This window comes from Centropristis striata, chromosome 21 (assembly GCF_030273125.1).
Source record: "Centropristis striata isolate RG_2023a ecotype Rhode Island chromosome 21, C.striata_1.0, whole genome shotgun sequence".
In the NCBI taxonomy this organism is placed as follows: Eukaryota; Metazoa; Chordata; class Actinopteri; order Perciformes; family Serranidae; genus Centropristis; species Centropristis striata.
Window position 1 is genome coordinate 12779915 of NC_081537.1, and position 16540 is coordinate 12796454.

Genomic DNA, 16540 nt, shown 5'->3' on the forward strand with positions numbered 1-16540 from the left:
GTAGGAAGCTGGAGCCCATGTGGCCAGACAATATAACTGACTGAGGAAAAAGGGGGAAAAACAGTATTTATTTCTAATGCATGTGCCTTAGCTCGCTAACATTAGCTTGGTAACAGTCAATTTGTCCTCTCTGGTATACATCAAGTGCCAAAATAATATTATAAGCTTAAATCTAATAGTTTTAGCTCGAAACAGGCCTTTTGTTAGCTTAAACGCCCATACCGGGAAAAGTATATAAGACACAACCACTTAATACTGCATAGCTTTCTGAATTATCCACATTCTACTTACAACACCAGTTACAGTGTCAAATACTTTAGTTTAACTTACAGAAATGTAGTCAGCTTATAACTGACTTTGGATATATCATTTACTGATGTAACTGCTGCACTGCACATTTGTCCTCTTAAAAAGTTCAGTTTTTTTGGTTTGTCAGATTTTAAAAACTTGGTTATGGATTCTTTACCCTATTGGTAGAGCATTTCACCACACAGAAGCTGTTAGACATTTTTCTGTTGTATCCAACGGAATAACTGCTTTTTTCTTTTAATATGAAGTCAATGGGGAGTTATGGATTGTTTTCCCCTCCAGTGGGGACCATAGTCGACCAGCCGTCCCTAGCTAAATATTCAAGTGCATTTTATTATGAATTTCCACAGTGAAAAGTCCTGTAAATTTGTGAGAAGATACCTGAGGTGCTGTAGAATGTACCTGAAGTGGAAATAGTCACTGGAAACAGACAGTTTAATTGTAATTAATTTTAATATAAAGTAATATTTTACTGTACAGTCTATATCTAAAGGCGTTTTCTAAAAAAAATAAATCCACAGTGAACAGTTCTGTGAATATCATGCAATTAATCTTATTTCCATATTTATCTGATATTTGGGCCTGGTTGTGTAACACTTTATTCTGAAAACTGAAAACTGCACGTCGACACAACAAATACATTTTCGGCGCGACGCAATTTGATTATTTCATGTGGTGTGTTGATGTAACGTTAATACTTCATCTCCTCTCTGCAGATAAGAGTTTTATACTGGGAAAAAAGCGAGAAAGAATGAGTAAAGTGTTTATCCTTAATGTAAGCTCGCTTGGAGCAGTTTCAATGAATGTACCGTAAATATCACAATACGGGCGCACTACATTATATAGGGACGGTTAGTGTGACTACGGAGAAGAGAATGAGGGCTTACTGGACCACCTGACCTCCCGCCACGCGCACCACTGTGGATATATTGGATTAGTATTACTAATGCATTTATTTAAGCAGTGTTTTAAATTTCGCAAGGTAGGGCTCATTTAAACTACTTAATATACTGTTATGAGCTTCTTCTTTTTTGAATGTCTAATCATTTTAAATTTATCATGTTTTTATGTTAAATCTTGACCTGAAAAGTAACTAAAGCTAGCAGCTAAATGTAGTGGATATTTGCCTCAAAATGTAGTGGAGTAGAAGTATAAAGTTACATACAATGGAAATACTCAAGTAAAGTACAAGTACCTCGAAGCACAGTACTAAGTAAGAGTAAGAGAGCTCATTGCCTTATTCTGTATTCATATTCTCACATTATCTCATTATCATCATGTTCTATTTAAGGTGTGGACCAATTATTGGACTGGGGAGTAGTCCAAAACAACCGGAGCGTGACCTTTTGAGGAGGTGTTCTCTGGAGCAGTTCCTTTGTGTGGGACTGTCACCTGATCTCGGCCTGACACATCTACTCTGTTCTTGCAGTAAGTTTGAGCCAAGGGGCTAGATGTGAAATGCATTCTGACATACCACAGAGCAAGCAAACTGTGGCACCATGAGTAGTGAGCGAACTGCTTGTAGAAATAAACACTAGTCCACAACACAGGTCATTCTATCATATTTACTCTCTTGCTCCTGCCCTAGACTCCTCTGACCAATAAGTGGAGTGTCATCTCTGACCATAACCACAATGATCATATATGCAACTGTTATGTCTCCATCAACCAATGTACAGTAGCTGCATATTTTTAATTATAACTTTTCTAAGATTTTGCCTCAAATCATAAATATTATTTGTCCAGTATACAATTCCCTGCAGCACATATTGATCACATTTATGATCAGCTGATCATTTATTTGTTATTATTTGTTATTTGAATTCACTTACTGAAGGTAGGCTTTATTCTTATTCTTATTCTTGCTTATCTTAACTCTCAATAAATCAAATAATCTAGCTTCTTAAATGTGATACAGTTTTAACGTGATTATAGTCTGCCTCATGTGAATCATTCAGGTGAGGCAACGCTCCTGTTGATATGAATTAATTGTGGTAGTGTGAATAATAGCTACAGTGCGTGTACCTTCCTAATGGCTGTGGCCTAAAAAATATTTTATTTCCTGTCCTTTGAAAAGCCTAATTACACTGTGGACCTCGAAGCAGTAAAACCCAGCATTGTGTAATCCCAGCAACCACAAGGCAATTTTATTCGAAGATCATGAAGATGAAGTTCAGCTGATACAGTTATGCTGCGCCAATCTTTTTAGTGCATTACAGTGAATATCTTTAACAAATGATACAAATAAATTAAATAGTATGGTCTACTCCAGGGGTAGGCAACCTGCGGCTCTGGAGCCACATGAGGCTCTTCAGGCTGTCTGCAGTGGCTCCCCGTGGCTGCGACAAAAAAATTATACCAAATGAAATTTATTTTCTATTCTCTTTACATTCATTGTTGGTGTAGGCCCAAATAAATTTGTATTCCTGAATTATAAAAATGTGTTGCTTACATATATTTTATGTTATTTTTACATTTTAGTCAACTAAAATATGCACCATAGAGTAATAAAGTCTACGGTTCGGCATCTTAACCTCTGAATTTTGCCAACATCAAGCCTAGTTTTGAGTTTTTCCTTCAAATCCAAATCTCCTGAGATATTTTTGGTGTCCAGCCTTTCATTTGCACTTGGGTCCTGGCTGCATTCTTACAAAATCATACTAATAAATGCTCATTATTGTTTATTGTTAATTGTTAGAAGGATCCCCATTAGCTGTCACCAAAATGGGACGAGCTAGTCTTCCTGGGCTCCAAAAAAATCACAAAACATTGTAGACGTCATTAAAAAGCATCAGAAATTATTCAAATAAGTTATTAAATTCACAAGTATTACATTCATTACTACATTCATACAGTCCATTCCCTACTCACAAATTTAAATAGTGTATTCTCAAATGGTACTTGGAAGATATTTAGCTATTCAGCTTATGTATGTTCTGTACATTATGACTTATTAGTGTTATGGGTAGGTTCATTTAGACTTAGTAGGCTGTTTCATCTTCATAGTAAGGCTCAAAATAAGGTATGTGGCTCCATTATGATATTTTTCTCTTTTTCTGGCCAGCAATGGCTCTTTAGTTAAGTAAAGGTTGCCAATCCCTGGTCTACTCGCATTCACTTTTTATGGTAGAATCTTTATAAAATAATTTAAAAGACACACATAACGCAAGACAGCAGCAGAAGAAGAAGCTGAGGAGGTACTAGTGCAAAACTGTGCTATAGAGCTGCAGGAACACTGTAACTAAGATGACAACGAATGGAAGCTCACTTGCAACTGAGGTTGCACTTCCAGAGACTGCGCTGCGACACACAAAGCTCTCGTCTTGGTCGGTGCCATTGGAGGTGAAAGTCACAAAGTGAACATTTGCCCCCGCCACTTGATCCATGATCCAAGTCTGGAACTCTGACACTCGGGCATAGACCTCAGGAAAACCAGCCAAGGCACAAGGTACCCCAAAACTAGTAACGCCAGCCTGGATCCACTTTGAGTCTTGTTTACATTGCAAAGGTCCACCAGAGTCTCCCTGAAAAGAAGGAGAGATAAAACACAAACAGTTTATTAATGCTGCTGGTAAAATGCACAGATGTCCACTAGAATAGCCTTACCTAGCCTGGCCCATTCTCACTGACAATGGCATAAAAGTTTATATTATGGTGCTAAAATTGGTAAGAGATGGATGTAGGATAAGAGATACTATTTTAACTGCATGTTAAGTGTTACTGTAAGTAAAGAAGTTTATTTTGAGAGTGCAAAGAGGGAAAAAAAGTTCAAAAGTATTCAGTAAGGCTTCTTTAGTTATTACAGCAATCAATTATTATTTGTACCTGGCAAGCTCCTTTGTTTTCTTGTCCTGCACATATCATTTTGCCAGTGATGTTTGCATCTGGTTCTGGGATGTAGTTGCAACTGCACTGTTTTTCTCCAATGACAGGAACCTGGACCTCCTGCAGTAAGGCTGGCAATGACTCTGTGGGAGAGAGAGAATATGACATTAGAAAACAAGTTGTTTAGTTTCCCTTCTTTTGCCCAGTTTTAAGGTGTTTTTATTTAAGTGGTCACATAAATAACGTACAACATTTAAGTTAACTGTTGCCGCCTGCTTCTGACAATGCAAAAGTTCCTGCACTATCAATGTTAATTGGTCATGTGACAGTGCACCCTTTACTGGAATTGCCAAAAGATTACTGCATGAATGCCAAGCATATTGTTTACAATACTACCTTTGCTGCTGTTTGCTCAACAGTTCAGTAACCCTAGTTACTAGGGTGTGGTAATGATGCACTTGGTACAGCAATACTCTGAGCTGAATGCTAATGTCATTTAAGGATGGGCAATGATATATATGAATAGTCATTAACTTTAAAAGAATAAAATGGTTCATACGACAATGGTTTTTGTCTTAAAAAAAACAAACACCAAATGTCGCGTCAGTATATGTTGCAAATCATACAAACGGCAAAAACATGCAGGGACGTCTACAGTCTTCAAAAAGTTCTGTGTGGAGCTTCTTCGAGAAAATAAACAAAAATGAGGTGCATTGCAAACTCTGCAAGGTTAAGCTAGTATATCATAAATCCACAACAACTATGCTCAGTAATTTGAGAGCGTGGCATGCAGCACAAAGCAAAGCAAAGCAAATGGAAAGCTTGGTCAACTGAAGAAGTAATTTTGATGATCGACGGGCATTTTCCCTTCTACAGTTGAATATAAAATAATATCAAATAGCACTTTTGCTTGAAATGCCCATCCCTAATGTCAATATGCTCACATGCTCACAATGATCGTGTAGGTGTTTAACTGGTATATTTACTGTCTTGGGTTGGCCTGTTAGCATGCAAATACTCACCATTCTTTCCCAGTTTACCCCAGCCAGTAGCCCAGCAGGGGGTGGAATTGTGAAACTGGCTGGAGTTACCGGCCAGGCAGACAGGTTTGATGTAGCTGGTGAAAGTGACGGCACTGCTGAGCTTCATTAGGGCAATGTCGTTGTTTAACAGCGTGTTGTTGTAGTCAGGATGGACGATGATCTTGGACACAGTGCGGCTTACCTCATGAGCATTAGTGCCAGACTGTGTCTCTCTTCCCAAGTAGAGAGTCCATACACTAAGGGAGTTTCTGGATAAAAGAATAAATCAATCAAACATATGTATTATTATAATTACATGTGCATTGCAGTAAAAAAAAATCTACTGTTGTAAAAAACAAAACAAAGCAGCAGTATTTGACAACAAGAGGGTTGTTGAGTGTTTTAATGTGCTTCTCTATTGCTCCTTAATCCTCTTTTCCACTCCCTGCAGCCGTGTGTGGCTGTGTTGAGTTGTCCGACACATATAAACACACATTAAGTCATAGTATGAAGCCATTGGCTAACCCTGTTTGAATTTTAGAAAGATTGCACGCTAAAGGCTTTTCCACTTTGCTTCACTGCTCAGACCAGGAGGTTGCCACCTGCTACTGACGATGCAAAAGTTCCTGCACTTTCAGTGTTAATTGGTCGTGTGGCAGCTTTACCGGAGTTACCAAAAGATTACTGCATGAATCCCAAGCATATTGTTGACATGACAGGACTCACTAGAGGCCCCACGGTACGATTTTATCCCGATACTTGAGTCACAATACGATATTATTGCGATTTTTAGCATTTTGCAATATTAATTTAACTGTATTAATATTTAACTGTTTAACTGTATTTTTTGTCCACAAAATTCAATCAAGAAGAGAAAATTCTCTGTCTATTCATCTCACTTTGGTCTTTTTAGAGTCAAACCCACAGACACATATCAAACATGTATAGACGACAACAATTGCAGCATTTTCTCAAACTTTCCTCAACTTTAAGCTTCACTGCTCTGTATAGCTTCGATGGTGCCTATAGATTCCTTAGATCTTCTAGCTTCATATGATACCAGTATAGATAGATAGATTACTTTATTCATCCCCAAAAGGAAATTCGGTTGTCACAGCAGTCCGGTATTTAAGTACAATAAAATACAATAGAATAAAATACTGAGGTAGAATAAATAAAAACAACAATAGAAAAAACACAGAATAGAACAAGGACACTTAAGAAGTTAAAAAGAAGATAAGTTGGTAGGTAAGGTACAGTGGTAAGATGATGGTAATTACAATTATACTGATGATATGATGGTAATAATGTTATTGTGTATATTGTATATTGTGTTATCTCAAGTATATTCCTAAAAGTGAGCCAGGGCCTCTGGAAAAAAACAAAAAAGGGTGAAAATACTGGTGGCGGGCCGTCGGAGTGCTAAATATTGATACTAGTTACTAGGGTGTGGTAATGGTTTCTTAGCATAGGGCTTTTCATCTGGAACAGACTTTGCTAAGGCAACAGATGTAGTTGCTATGAGTTTAACTTACGATATTATGCAGTGAGCTGCTGTCAGTACCCACTGGTCACTGATGAGGGTCCCTCCACAGATGTGAGAGTTAAACCCAGCAGAACTGAAGTGCATGCTGACCTGCCAGGGCCAGGACCCAGCTGTGGCATTCTCACCTCCCACTATTCTTGTGTCTCCCTTTGTGTTCAGAGGTGCCACTCCACATTCTGACAGAACATAGACAACTGTGAGTCAGCATATACAGTAATTTGTCTTTGTTTCTCTTCTCTTTGTTTTTCATTTGTAGCTGTACTCATCGTTGATACGGTGGATCTGTGGAATTTATGAAATATGACTGTGCTAACTTACCCTGAGCCTTTGACCCTGTAGGGGAAAAAAAGAAAAAGATAAATACATCTTTATGCGTTTTGTTGACAGGTGAGACTTTGGACCTCAGTAGTGTTCTAACCAGTAAGGAGTCATGAAAGAGGCAACACATCATCTTACTCTCTACATCTTACTCTCATTTCCAACAGCTGAGGCTCTTGAAAGTAACTAGGTAACAACACACCTCTCGAATGTTTACAGGCATTTCAGTTTTTCATTTTTGCAATTAATTTTTTTTTAATATGAAATAGCTCTGCACAACAATAGCCATGAAATAACCCTCGGTTTTAACCTTGTGTATAATAAACAGCCAAATCAACGTAATAAGGTACAACATCCTTCCTTTAAAAAATGACCATATAATAAATCAACCTAACACTGTTAACAAAAACTTAACCTAAGCTTTGAAAGTGAGAATTTATTGATTTCAAGTCACTCATTGTGGAAGCTCACCTGGCCCAGTGAGGACTGCACACATCAGGGGTATCCACACAGTCCAGGCTGCCATACTGTACTGTCACTAACTTTTTGCCTTCGGGTCAATGCTGAGAGATGTTCTGATTTAGTTTTCTGTTGTTCTTTTTTTTTAACTCCTCGGCCACCCCCATGCTCTGTGAGCACTCCCTACTTAAACCTGTTTTTCTTCATACCTCAGGTGAAACGCTCATTAACTCTTAACAAAAGTCCACTTGCAATGCTCATAATCCTCACGTGACAGACTAGTAACAACACTAATGTAACTAGGCTTAACTATTGGCTAGTTTTGCAGGATAGGCTTAAGTGTGCCTATCCTGTATGTACCAGTCTGCCACGTAGGCAGATACACTACTATGGATAGACATCTATCAGACAGTTTCAGAGTCTCTCTGGGTCCTCCGACTTCCTCCCACAGTCCAAAGATATGCAGCTTAGATTTAATTGGTGACTCTAAATTGCCCGTAGGAGTGAATGAGAGCATGAATAGTTGTCTGTCTCTATGTGTCAGCCCTGTGATAGTCTAGCGACCTGTCAAGGATGTACTCTGACTCTCGCCCAGTGTCAGCTGGGGGGCTGCAGCCGATCCCATGAGTTCGGTTAACAGTTAAGGATAATGGATGGATGGATGGAAGGCCAACCATCTTATCTTTTTTATTTATTTGTAGGACAAAATAATTAACCCTTAGAAATGTCCTTGCCTAATTAAAGGATGCAATGTGCTTGTGGGTTTCCCCCCAAAAATTGGGGAGAAATACTGGTAAAAGAAGAATAAAAATCTAGGCAGAACATTCATCTTAATTGAGTTTTGAGTCTTCCCAAGAGTGACAGGGGAAGTGCGTTCCAATGTTGGAGGTCAGATTTAACCTCCTTCACCAGCTTTAAACGTTTTGTGAAGTGAATAGAGGCTATGCAAGATATTAATACCAAGGTATAAAAACAGGATGCCAGATGGAAAGGCTGCGTTTGAGCTGGGATTTCGATTGCCACGTTATTAACAGGGAAACATTGGCTCTTACTAATGTTCACCTTGCAGCCTGAAAGGTTTGCAAAATGTTGAGAATCTTATTAAGGCAGGCGGAAGGGTTCAAGATTGAGAGGAATAGGTCATCTGCATAAAGTGAGAATCTATGTTCAGTCCCATTCCTGTAAATACCAGTGAGAAAGGATGAGCTCCTCAGCGTGATGGAAAGTGGCTTTATTGCGATAGTGAATAACAGAAGCGATAGAGGAGAGCCTTGGAGGCATCCCTGAGCTAAAGGGAAAAAATCATAAGTAATCACACTGGCAGAGGGAGCACTGTGTAGCAATTGAATCCATGAGATAAACCTTTGACCGAAACCAAACCTATCAAGAACTGAGAATACATTTTGACCCCATTCCACTCAGTCAAAGGCCTTATCTGCATCAATAGAGACAACCAGCTCAGGATCTTGTGTTTCTGACTCAGACAACGTATCTAAGACTCGCTTTATGAAACCGGTTTGGTCATGAGAGATAATGTTTCGAAAAAAGGGGTCCAGACAGCCAGGACCCCTGATTAGGGTCCCACCACAGATGTGATCGAGGAACCCAAAAAAATTGAGGTGGACACTGACCTGCCAGGGCCATGAGCCAGCTGCATTCTCATTGCCCACTAGTCCAGTTTTCAGAGGTGCCACTCCACAATCTGACAGAGCATAGACAACTTTGTGTCAGTACAAAACAGTAAAGTGAGGGTATTCATGTGTGAGGCTGAAAAGGTTTGACTGTACTTACCCTAAGCCATTGATCCTGTAGGAATAGAGATTTAAAAAAAAAAGTTAATTGAACCTATATGCCTCATTGTATTTATGTATGCATGTTATTGTTGTTAGACACAACCAATCAATTGACAGATGTATCAGTAGTGTAGTAGATACACTACACAGACACAAGGTGGCACTAGAGTTCCAGCTGCAACTTTAACTCCTGTGGTGTGTCTTATTTTATTTTGTAACTTTATTGAATTGAATAGTTTGAGACATTTTCAGAATGGGCCAAGAACCGCACATGATAACAGTATTTATGTTCGAATAGATTAATGACCAATGAACAGATTACAAAACAAATGGAATGCATTTAACTGGGTGTGAAGCTTTATTGGATCTCTGCCATGCAAATGAAATGTTGACATTCAACACAGTGTTTGTTATGCACTATGAAAGGAATGTTTACTTGACTGTACAGTTCTCATGTTAGAAAATGAATGTTTTAAATGATCAGATAAGAGTTTTATTGTCCATGTTGTTTGTATCCATTGATTGTATTTGTATGCTAGCAAAGAGTAAAACATCTCTATGCCCTATGTGTTTGTCTTATTGTTAGATCCAACGAATGTGAGCTGAAAGGCCGGACGTTGCGCTGCAGGAACAAGTTCAAGGACAGGTGACACTACTCCACTATTGCGTTCAGAAACCCTGAACATTTAAACTTGATACATTCCTGCACATCCCTAAAAAAGTACCATAAAGTTGGATCAAAATCTCTCCATCACAGATACATTTGATACAGTTTGATATCGACAATAAACTGGTTATTTACTATAAAAACGTACCTGTCCCAGTGCGGACTGAACACATCAGGAGTATCCACACAGTCTGGGCTGCCATGCTGTGCTGCCACCAACTTTACAATGCAACTACTACCTATCAAACCTGTTTATCTTCATACATCTAAAAAAAAAAAAAAAAAACCTCCCAGGGAGCTGCATTTAAGGATGCCAATGTCTCCAATCTTGATACTTTAATTTTACCAGCCACATATAAGAGTTGTATTGGCCTTCTCAATTAACTCTCAACTAAAGCAAATATGTTGTAAGGTAATGGTAATGAGTGTTAAAGGTTGTTGTTCAAATCGAAGCAATGACTATGCTTGCTGCTCCAAATTATCCAATGTCTGTTGTTTAGTTACTAATTAAATATGATGCATCATATATTATTTGGATTGTACTATACAATGTTTTGTGTGAAAAACATCATAAAAAAGATGATTACTTTATTGAATTGGGAAACCCATGAATTTGTTTGTCACTTAAGATTTGAAACAAGGTAATAGCCCAAAATCACCTAAAGGAGGCAGTAAAGGTTTTGACATGGTGTGCGTTTGATGGGATAATATTCTGCCAAAAGTCTTTAAAGATGCTTATCTTGTTGGCTCAAACCAGAAAATCATCTAAAAAATGTACAAGGGGTTACAACAAACAAAAGGTAATTCACTGTATGTAAAACAAAAATGGGAAAATGAAGGGAACTTATTTCTAAAGCAAGAAGATTGGGAGAACGTATGTGAGAGTACCTCAAGTTCCCCAATATGGTGAGAGTTTTGCTACAAAAAAACTTAAGTATTTCATAACATACCAGCCTTGTTTATGTTCCTAAGAAGATGAGGAAGAGTAAGTTAGAAAGTGCATTGTTAAGACTGTTAAGAAATCAATTGTTAGTGTAGTGTTCATTTGATCGTCAGCTAAGTCACTGTTAATGCAAAAATCAGCTGCTGACTCATTAGCTGGCATTAATTGTAATTGTTCCCATTAATATCAAACAGTATGAAGTGGGCAAACATCACCTCATTGACTTTGGTTAAAGCAACAGTCAGCTCAATTTTCATCGCCGTTCATTGTTCCTTTTTTTTTTTTTTTTTCAACTCTCATCACAAAATTAATTTTCATTCTCCCTGCTCTCTGGATGTTGGCTTGCAATACAATGGAAGAAACCCTGAACATTTAAACATGATACATTCCTGCACATCCCGAAAAATGACTGTAAAGATGGATCAAAATCTCTCCAACACTGATATATCAGTTTGAAATAGACAATAATCTCCTTATTCAGGATGGATGATGATCCGTGACACGGTGCGGTTCACCTCGTGGACATTAGGGCCTGACTGAGTCTCTCTCCCGAAGTAGAGAAGCCATACACTTGGAAAGTTTCTGCGATAGGGGAATAAAAAAAGCATTACATACTAATTATTAAGACAGAGGATTAGGGTTGCATCGAGTTTTGTCAGAACCACGATGCTGGTGTATCCATTAATATCAGTTCCTCAATTCAATTCAATTCAGCAGACAAATGTAGGAAAAGCAAGCCTCACTGACACCACTCTGACAGTATACTAGTATTTTCCAAGAAAGGAAAGCACATAGACTTTATAAAAGAAGATGACATAGCCACGGTGATGTCACCCCAAAAATTGGGGAGAAATACTGGTAAAAGAAGAATAAAAATCTAGGCAGAACATTCATCTTAATTGAGTTTTGAGTCTTCCCAAGAGTGACAGGGGAAGTGCGTTCCAATGTTGGAGGTCAGATTTAACCTCCTTCACCAGCTTTAAACGTTTTGTGAAGTGAATAGAGGCTATGCAAGATATTAATACCAAGGTATAAAAACGGGAGGCCAGATGGAAAGGCTGCGTTTGAGCTGGGACTTCGATTGCCACGTTATTAACAGGGAAACATTGGCTCTTACTAATGTTCACCTTGCAGCCTGAAAGGTTTGCAAAATGTTGAGAATCTTATTAAGGCAGGCGGAAGGGTTCAAGATTGAGAGGAATAGGTCATCTGCATAAAGTGAGAATCTATGTTCAGTCCCATTCCTGTAAATACCAGTGAGAAAGGATGAGCTCCTCAGCGTAATGGAAAGTGGCTTTATTGCGATAGTGAATAACAGAAGCGATAGAGGAGAGCCTTGGAGGCATCCCTGAGCTAAAGGGAAAAAATCATAAGTAATCACACTGGCAGAGGGAGCACTGTGTAGCAATTGAATCCATGAGATAAACCTTTGACCGAAACCAAACCTATCAAGAACTGAGAATACATTTTGACCCCATTCCACTCAGTCAAAGGCCTTATCTGCATCAATAGAGACAACCAGCTCAGGATCTTGTGTTTCTGACTCAGACAACGTATCTAAGACTCGCTTTATGAAACCGGTTTGGTCATGAGAGATAATGTTTCGAAAAAAGGGGTCCAGACAGCCAGGACCCCTGATTAGGGTCCCACCACAGATGTGATCGAGGAATAGGGATGGGTACCTTTCACATTTGAACCGATACGGTACCGATACCCGGTACCTGGGAATCGGTACCGGTACTCAACGGTACCAATTTCCGGTACTTTTGCGTTTGATTATGTGGTAATAAATGTTAATTTGTTTAATAATAAAATCAATTTTTTTCAATTCAACATATTTATTTCTCAAAATATAAACTTTAAAAAATATATCAAAACAATATAAAATCCGGGATGGGCAGTGCTTTATTGTTGAGCGAACATGCATTTTGTAACATGAAGGTTGCAGTGTTACCAAAGAATGCAGAGGAGCGCTCTCAGATGGCAAGCGCACGGAGGAGGAAAAAAAAAAAGTTGCAAGTGCACGTGTGATTTGTTGTGATGACGTCGTAGCTGTGCGGCGCAGCACCGGTCAGACAGTATTGTGGCCATAGCATGGTTGGAATAAACAAAGTTGAGTCGGGCTACTCTGTGCACATATCGAGGATGACGCAGGAGTCTGAGGGATTTAATTTCAGCGAGGCAGTTTGGAGTAAATTGGCAGGTAATATTCCTGAGTTGAAGAGCAGAGTATTAGCGGAGGACCAGAGATGCAGCAGCTAGCTGCTAGCTGCTAGTGACTGGTCTACAGAAGAATGGAGAGAGCAAACAGAGTAAGGAAGGTCCAATCTCGAGGCAGACGAAGGCCAAGCCCGGGTAGAGACATTGGAGAGATAGCAGCTGGCTGCTAGCAGGCCGAGAGCCAGGCTGTTCGTCTCTGCGCCGGGCTGGAAGAGGGCAGCAGCTAGTGGCTAGTGGCCGCGGTGAGCAGACAGGCCGTTTGATTTTACATGAATCGGTACTCGGTAGTACCGAAGGAATTCGGTCGGTACCTATAAAAGTACCGAATTCGGTACCCATCCCTATCGAGGAACCCAGAAAAATTGAGGTGGACACTGACCTGCCAGGGCCATGAGCCAGCTGCATTCTCATTGCCCACTAGTCCGGTTTTCAGAGGTGCCACTCCACAATCTGAGTGTGGCATCGAGTTTTGTCAGAACCACGCTGCTGGTGTATCCATTAATATCAGTTCCTCAATTCAATTCAATTCAGCAGACAAATGTAGGAACAGCAAGCCTCACTGACACCACTCTGACAGTATACTAGTATTTTCCAAGAAAGGAAAGCACATAGACTTTATAAAAGAAGATGACATAGCCACGGTGATGTCACCCATTCTTATCCTATCAATTGTTTTAAAGCCATGAGTTTGGCATGTTGGCTGTCACCATATTTGTATGGAAGAATTATCCTATCTTTATTCATGAGCATAGATTTTCAGTTTGAGAGCATGATTTTCAGTGACACAGCTCCTTCTCATGCTCAGATTTATTCTCCTCATGCTCACATTTTGTGCTCGCACTCAGATTTCTAGATTAATATTAATAATAGATAAATACATTGCTTAACAATAACTGCATTGAGTTAGATGACAGGAGACTGAGTGAACACATAAACAGGGAAAATTATACTGAAAATAAAACGCACGTGGACATAGAATCTGTAAGGTAAATTGGAAAATAAAACTCAACACAGTTAACACAGTATTTGTTTTAATTGTTGTAATTATGTTTGGCTCAGGTGAATTAAATTTGTACATTACATTATTTTTTTCTTCCCATTATTGTCGAAATCATTCCAAATATTTCTAACATAAGTGCATTTGGCACAAAATAAATTTAATTGAGTGTCCCATGAAATAAATAAATAAGTGTAGGAAATATGCCTGCCACTACACAAGAATAGACTGTATGTTTAAAAAAAACTCTGAAGAAGGTAATCTTACACATATATCCACTGAATCTATTTTTCTGAATGAAGTTTTCCTCTAGGTGATCCAGAGAGGCTGGACCAGTGGGTGCGCAACATTAGAAGACAGAACTGGACTCCGAACAAGGCTTAAAATTGTTAAACTGTTACTTGTGTACTGGGTGTGATTCTTTTGTCATATATAATATAAAAAAGGCACCTTCTTCAAAGCTGGCATTCATCTGTTTCCTATATTAATTAGAAATTGTCATCCTAACCTTTAACATAATGCAATAGTTCATAATTCTCAATGTTATTATTAGGATTGGATTTGCTTGTTAACATTGACCAGATTTTAGGTCTTCAGAATAAAAAGAATGGAAAAGCTAGTATTTGCTGGTAACATATGTATCTATTGTGAAAAAATATTTTTAGCTGCACACTGAATTGTCTTAAAGCCTGCTATTTTTTCTTAATGTTATATTAATATGTTTTTGTATAGTACTGTGTGATTTGCTTGTCTTTTCAATTGACATATTTTCTGTCAGCAGTAAAGAGAACTGGAGAACATATAAACATTTATTAATACAAAATATAACATTTATAACAATATATACATATAACACAAGGGCCCAGAGAGCAGCAGACCATACAGTGTGTTGGGGGAAGGGGATAAAGGGTGGAATAGAGGAAGAGCAACAGAACAGGAAACAGTGTTATGGCTACATTTGTTGTGTTTTTTTTTTACTTTTTAACAAATGTCAACATTAGCCATGACAGTCAGGGCTATTTTAATGCCTAAAATGTGTCCCAAAGGCCAAATTCAAAAGCAGTGACACTGCAAACTGTCAGCAGTTCACTGCATTTGGATGTGGTCTTTCAGGCAGTTGGCCAATGCCCCTAAAAACATATCATTTCCATGCAATGCAGGACTTTTACTTGTAGTGGAGTAATTTCACAGTGTGGTATTAGTACTTTTATTAAAGGAATCTACAAAATGCATTTTAATCAATATATATTTTCTATATATTATTGTAGTATTGTTGTAATAAATGTATTATATAACCAACATGTTTATGTTTTCAAAGTAGAGGTAATCTTAAAATACTGTTAGTGTGGTTTAATTTATAAAAACGCATAATAGTTTGAATAAACTGATCATGTTTCTTATATTGAATCTTTACCTGAAAGTAAGTTAACAGGCAATGTAATATCAACTGTCAAGACTTAATTAACAAAAACTGGTACTTACGGTTTATCTGGAGTGGAGCAGCTTTGGTGGAGATCTCACTCGCTGCCATTACTGATTTACTGAAATAAATATGCATGTTGTAAGAAACACCGAAGTGCCGTTCTTTCTCCACTGTCATTATGACAATAATCACACACAGTGCTGTCAATGGCGGTACACGTGAATAAATAAACCCCCCCGCGGACTTTTATTACTGTCAAAACCACTAAGCATTCTAAGCTTTAATGAAACGCATAGCTGTTATGCACTGGTGCATCTGAACTGAAAATCAGCAATAAATCCCGGCGATAATAATTATGACTAAAATTACGCAGGTCATCATCAATACAATATATATAGCAAGAACATTGTGGCTACCAGTAACCTCACATTTAGCTAGCTTACTAACATTAACACACACACACACATATATATATGTATATATATATATATATATATATGCCTATGTAATAAACGGTAATTAATAGCATCACTCTGATTCGCGGCCAAATTGCTGCAATCGCCGACAATATGTAGTTTAACCAACTTTAACAGATTGCAATGAAATAATGAGCATATATATTGAGTAATATAATATCAGTCTAAATGTCAGGTCGTTATTATTTCAAGTTTCGTTGTATAGTTTTTGTTTTAACTTACCTTTGTTAAGATAACTGAGAAGGCGGCAACCGGCGGCAAGGGTATGCACCGTTATGTAGCATCCGTAGCATCAGAGTAGCATATAGCCTAGCTTCTTAGCCTAGCTCCTTAGCCTCAGCTATCTTGCTTGGTGGACGTGTTTCAGTGCATGAGCCCGCCTCCACTCCAGCTCTTAGCCAATCGTAGGGAGTTGGGCGGAGTCAGCCCTGCCAAGATGGCGACTGGGGGAACGCCCACAAAGCTTCATTTGCGCTCTTCAGAACCCTATGGGTGACGTCACGGTGACTACGTCCATTATTTATACAGTCTATGTGCAACAG

The 16540-nt window shown here is 38.6% G+C and overlaps 1 protein-coding gene across 1 annotated transcript; it reads right to left on the reverse strand.

The window, feature by feature from the left end:
• Positions 1 to 3509: 3509 nt before the first annotated feature.
• zgc:123217 (uncharacterized protein LOC641414 homolog) lies at positions 3510 to 7546 on the reverse strand. Its single transcript, XM_059325165.1, has 6 exons — positions 7492 to 7546; positions 7021 to 7035; positions 6692 to 6878; positions 5157 to 5425; positions 4135 to 4277; positions 3510 to 3833 (listed from the first exon to the last, which is right to left on the reverse strand). The coding sequence occupies exons 1-6, from the start codon at positions 7544 to 7546 to the stop codon at positions 3510 to 3512; spliced, it is 993 nt and encodes a 330-aa protein (XP_059181148.1).
• Between the last annotated feature and the right edge of the window lie 8994 nt (positions 7547 to 16540).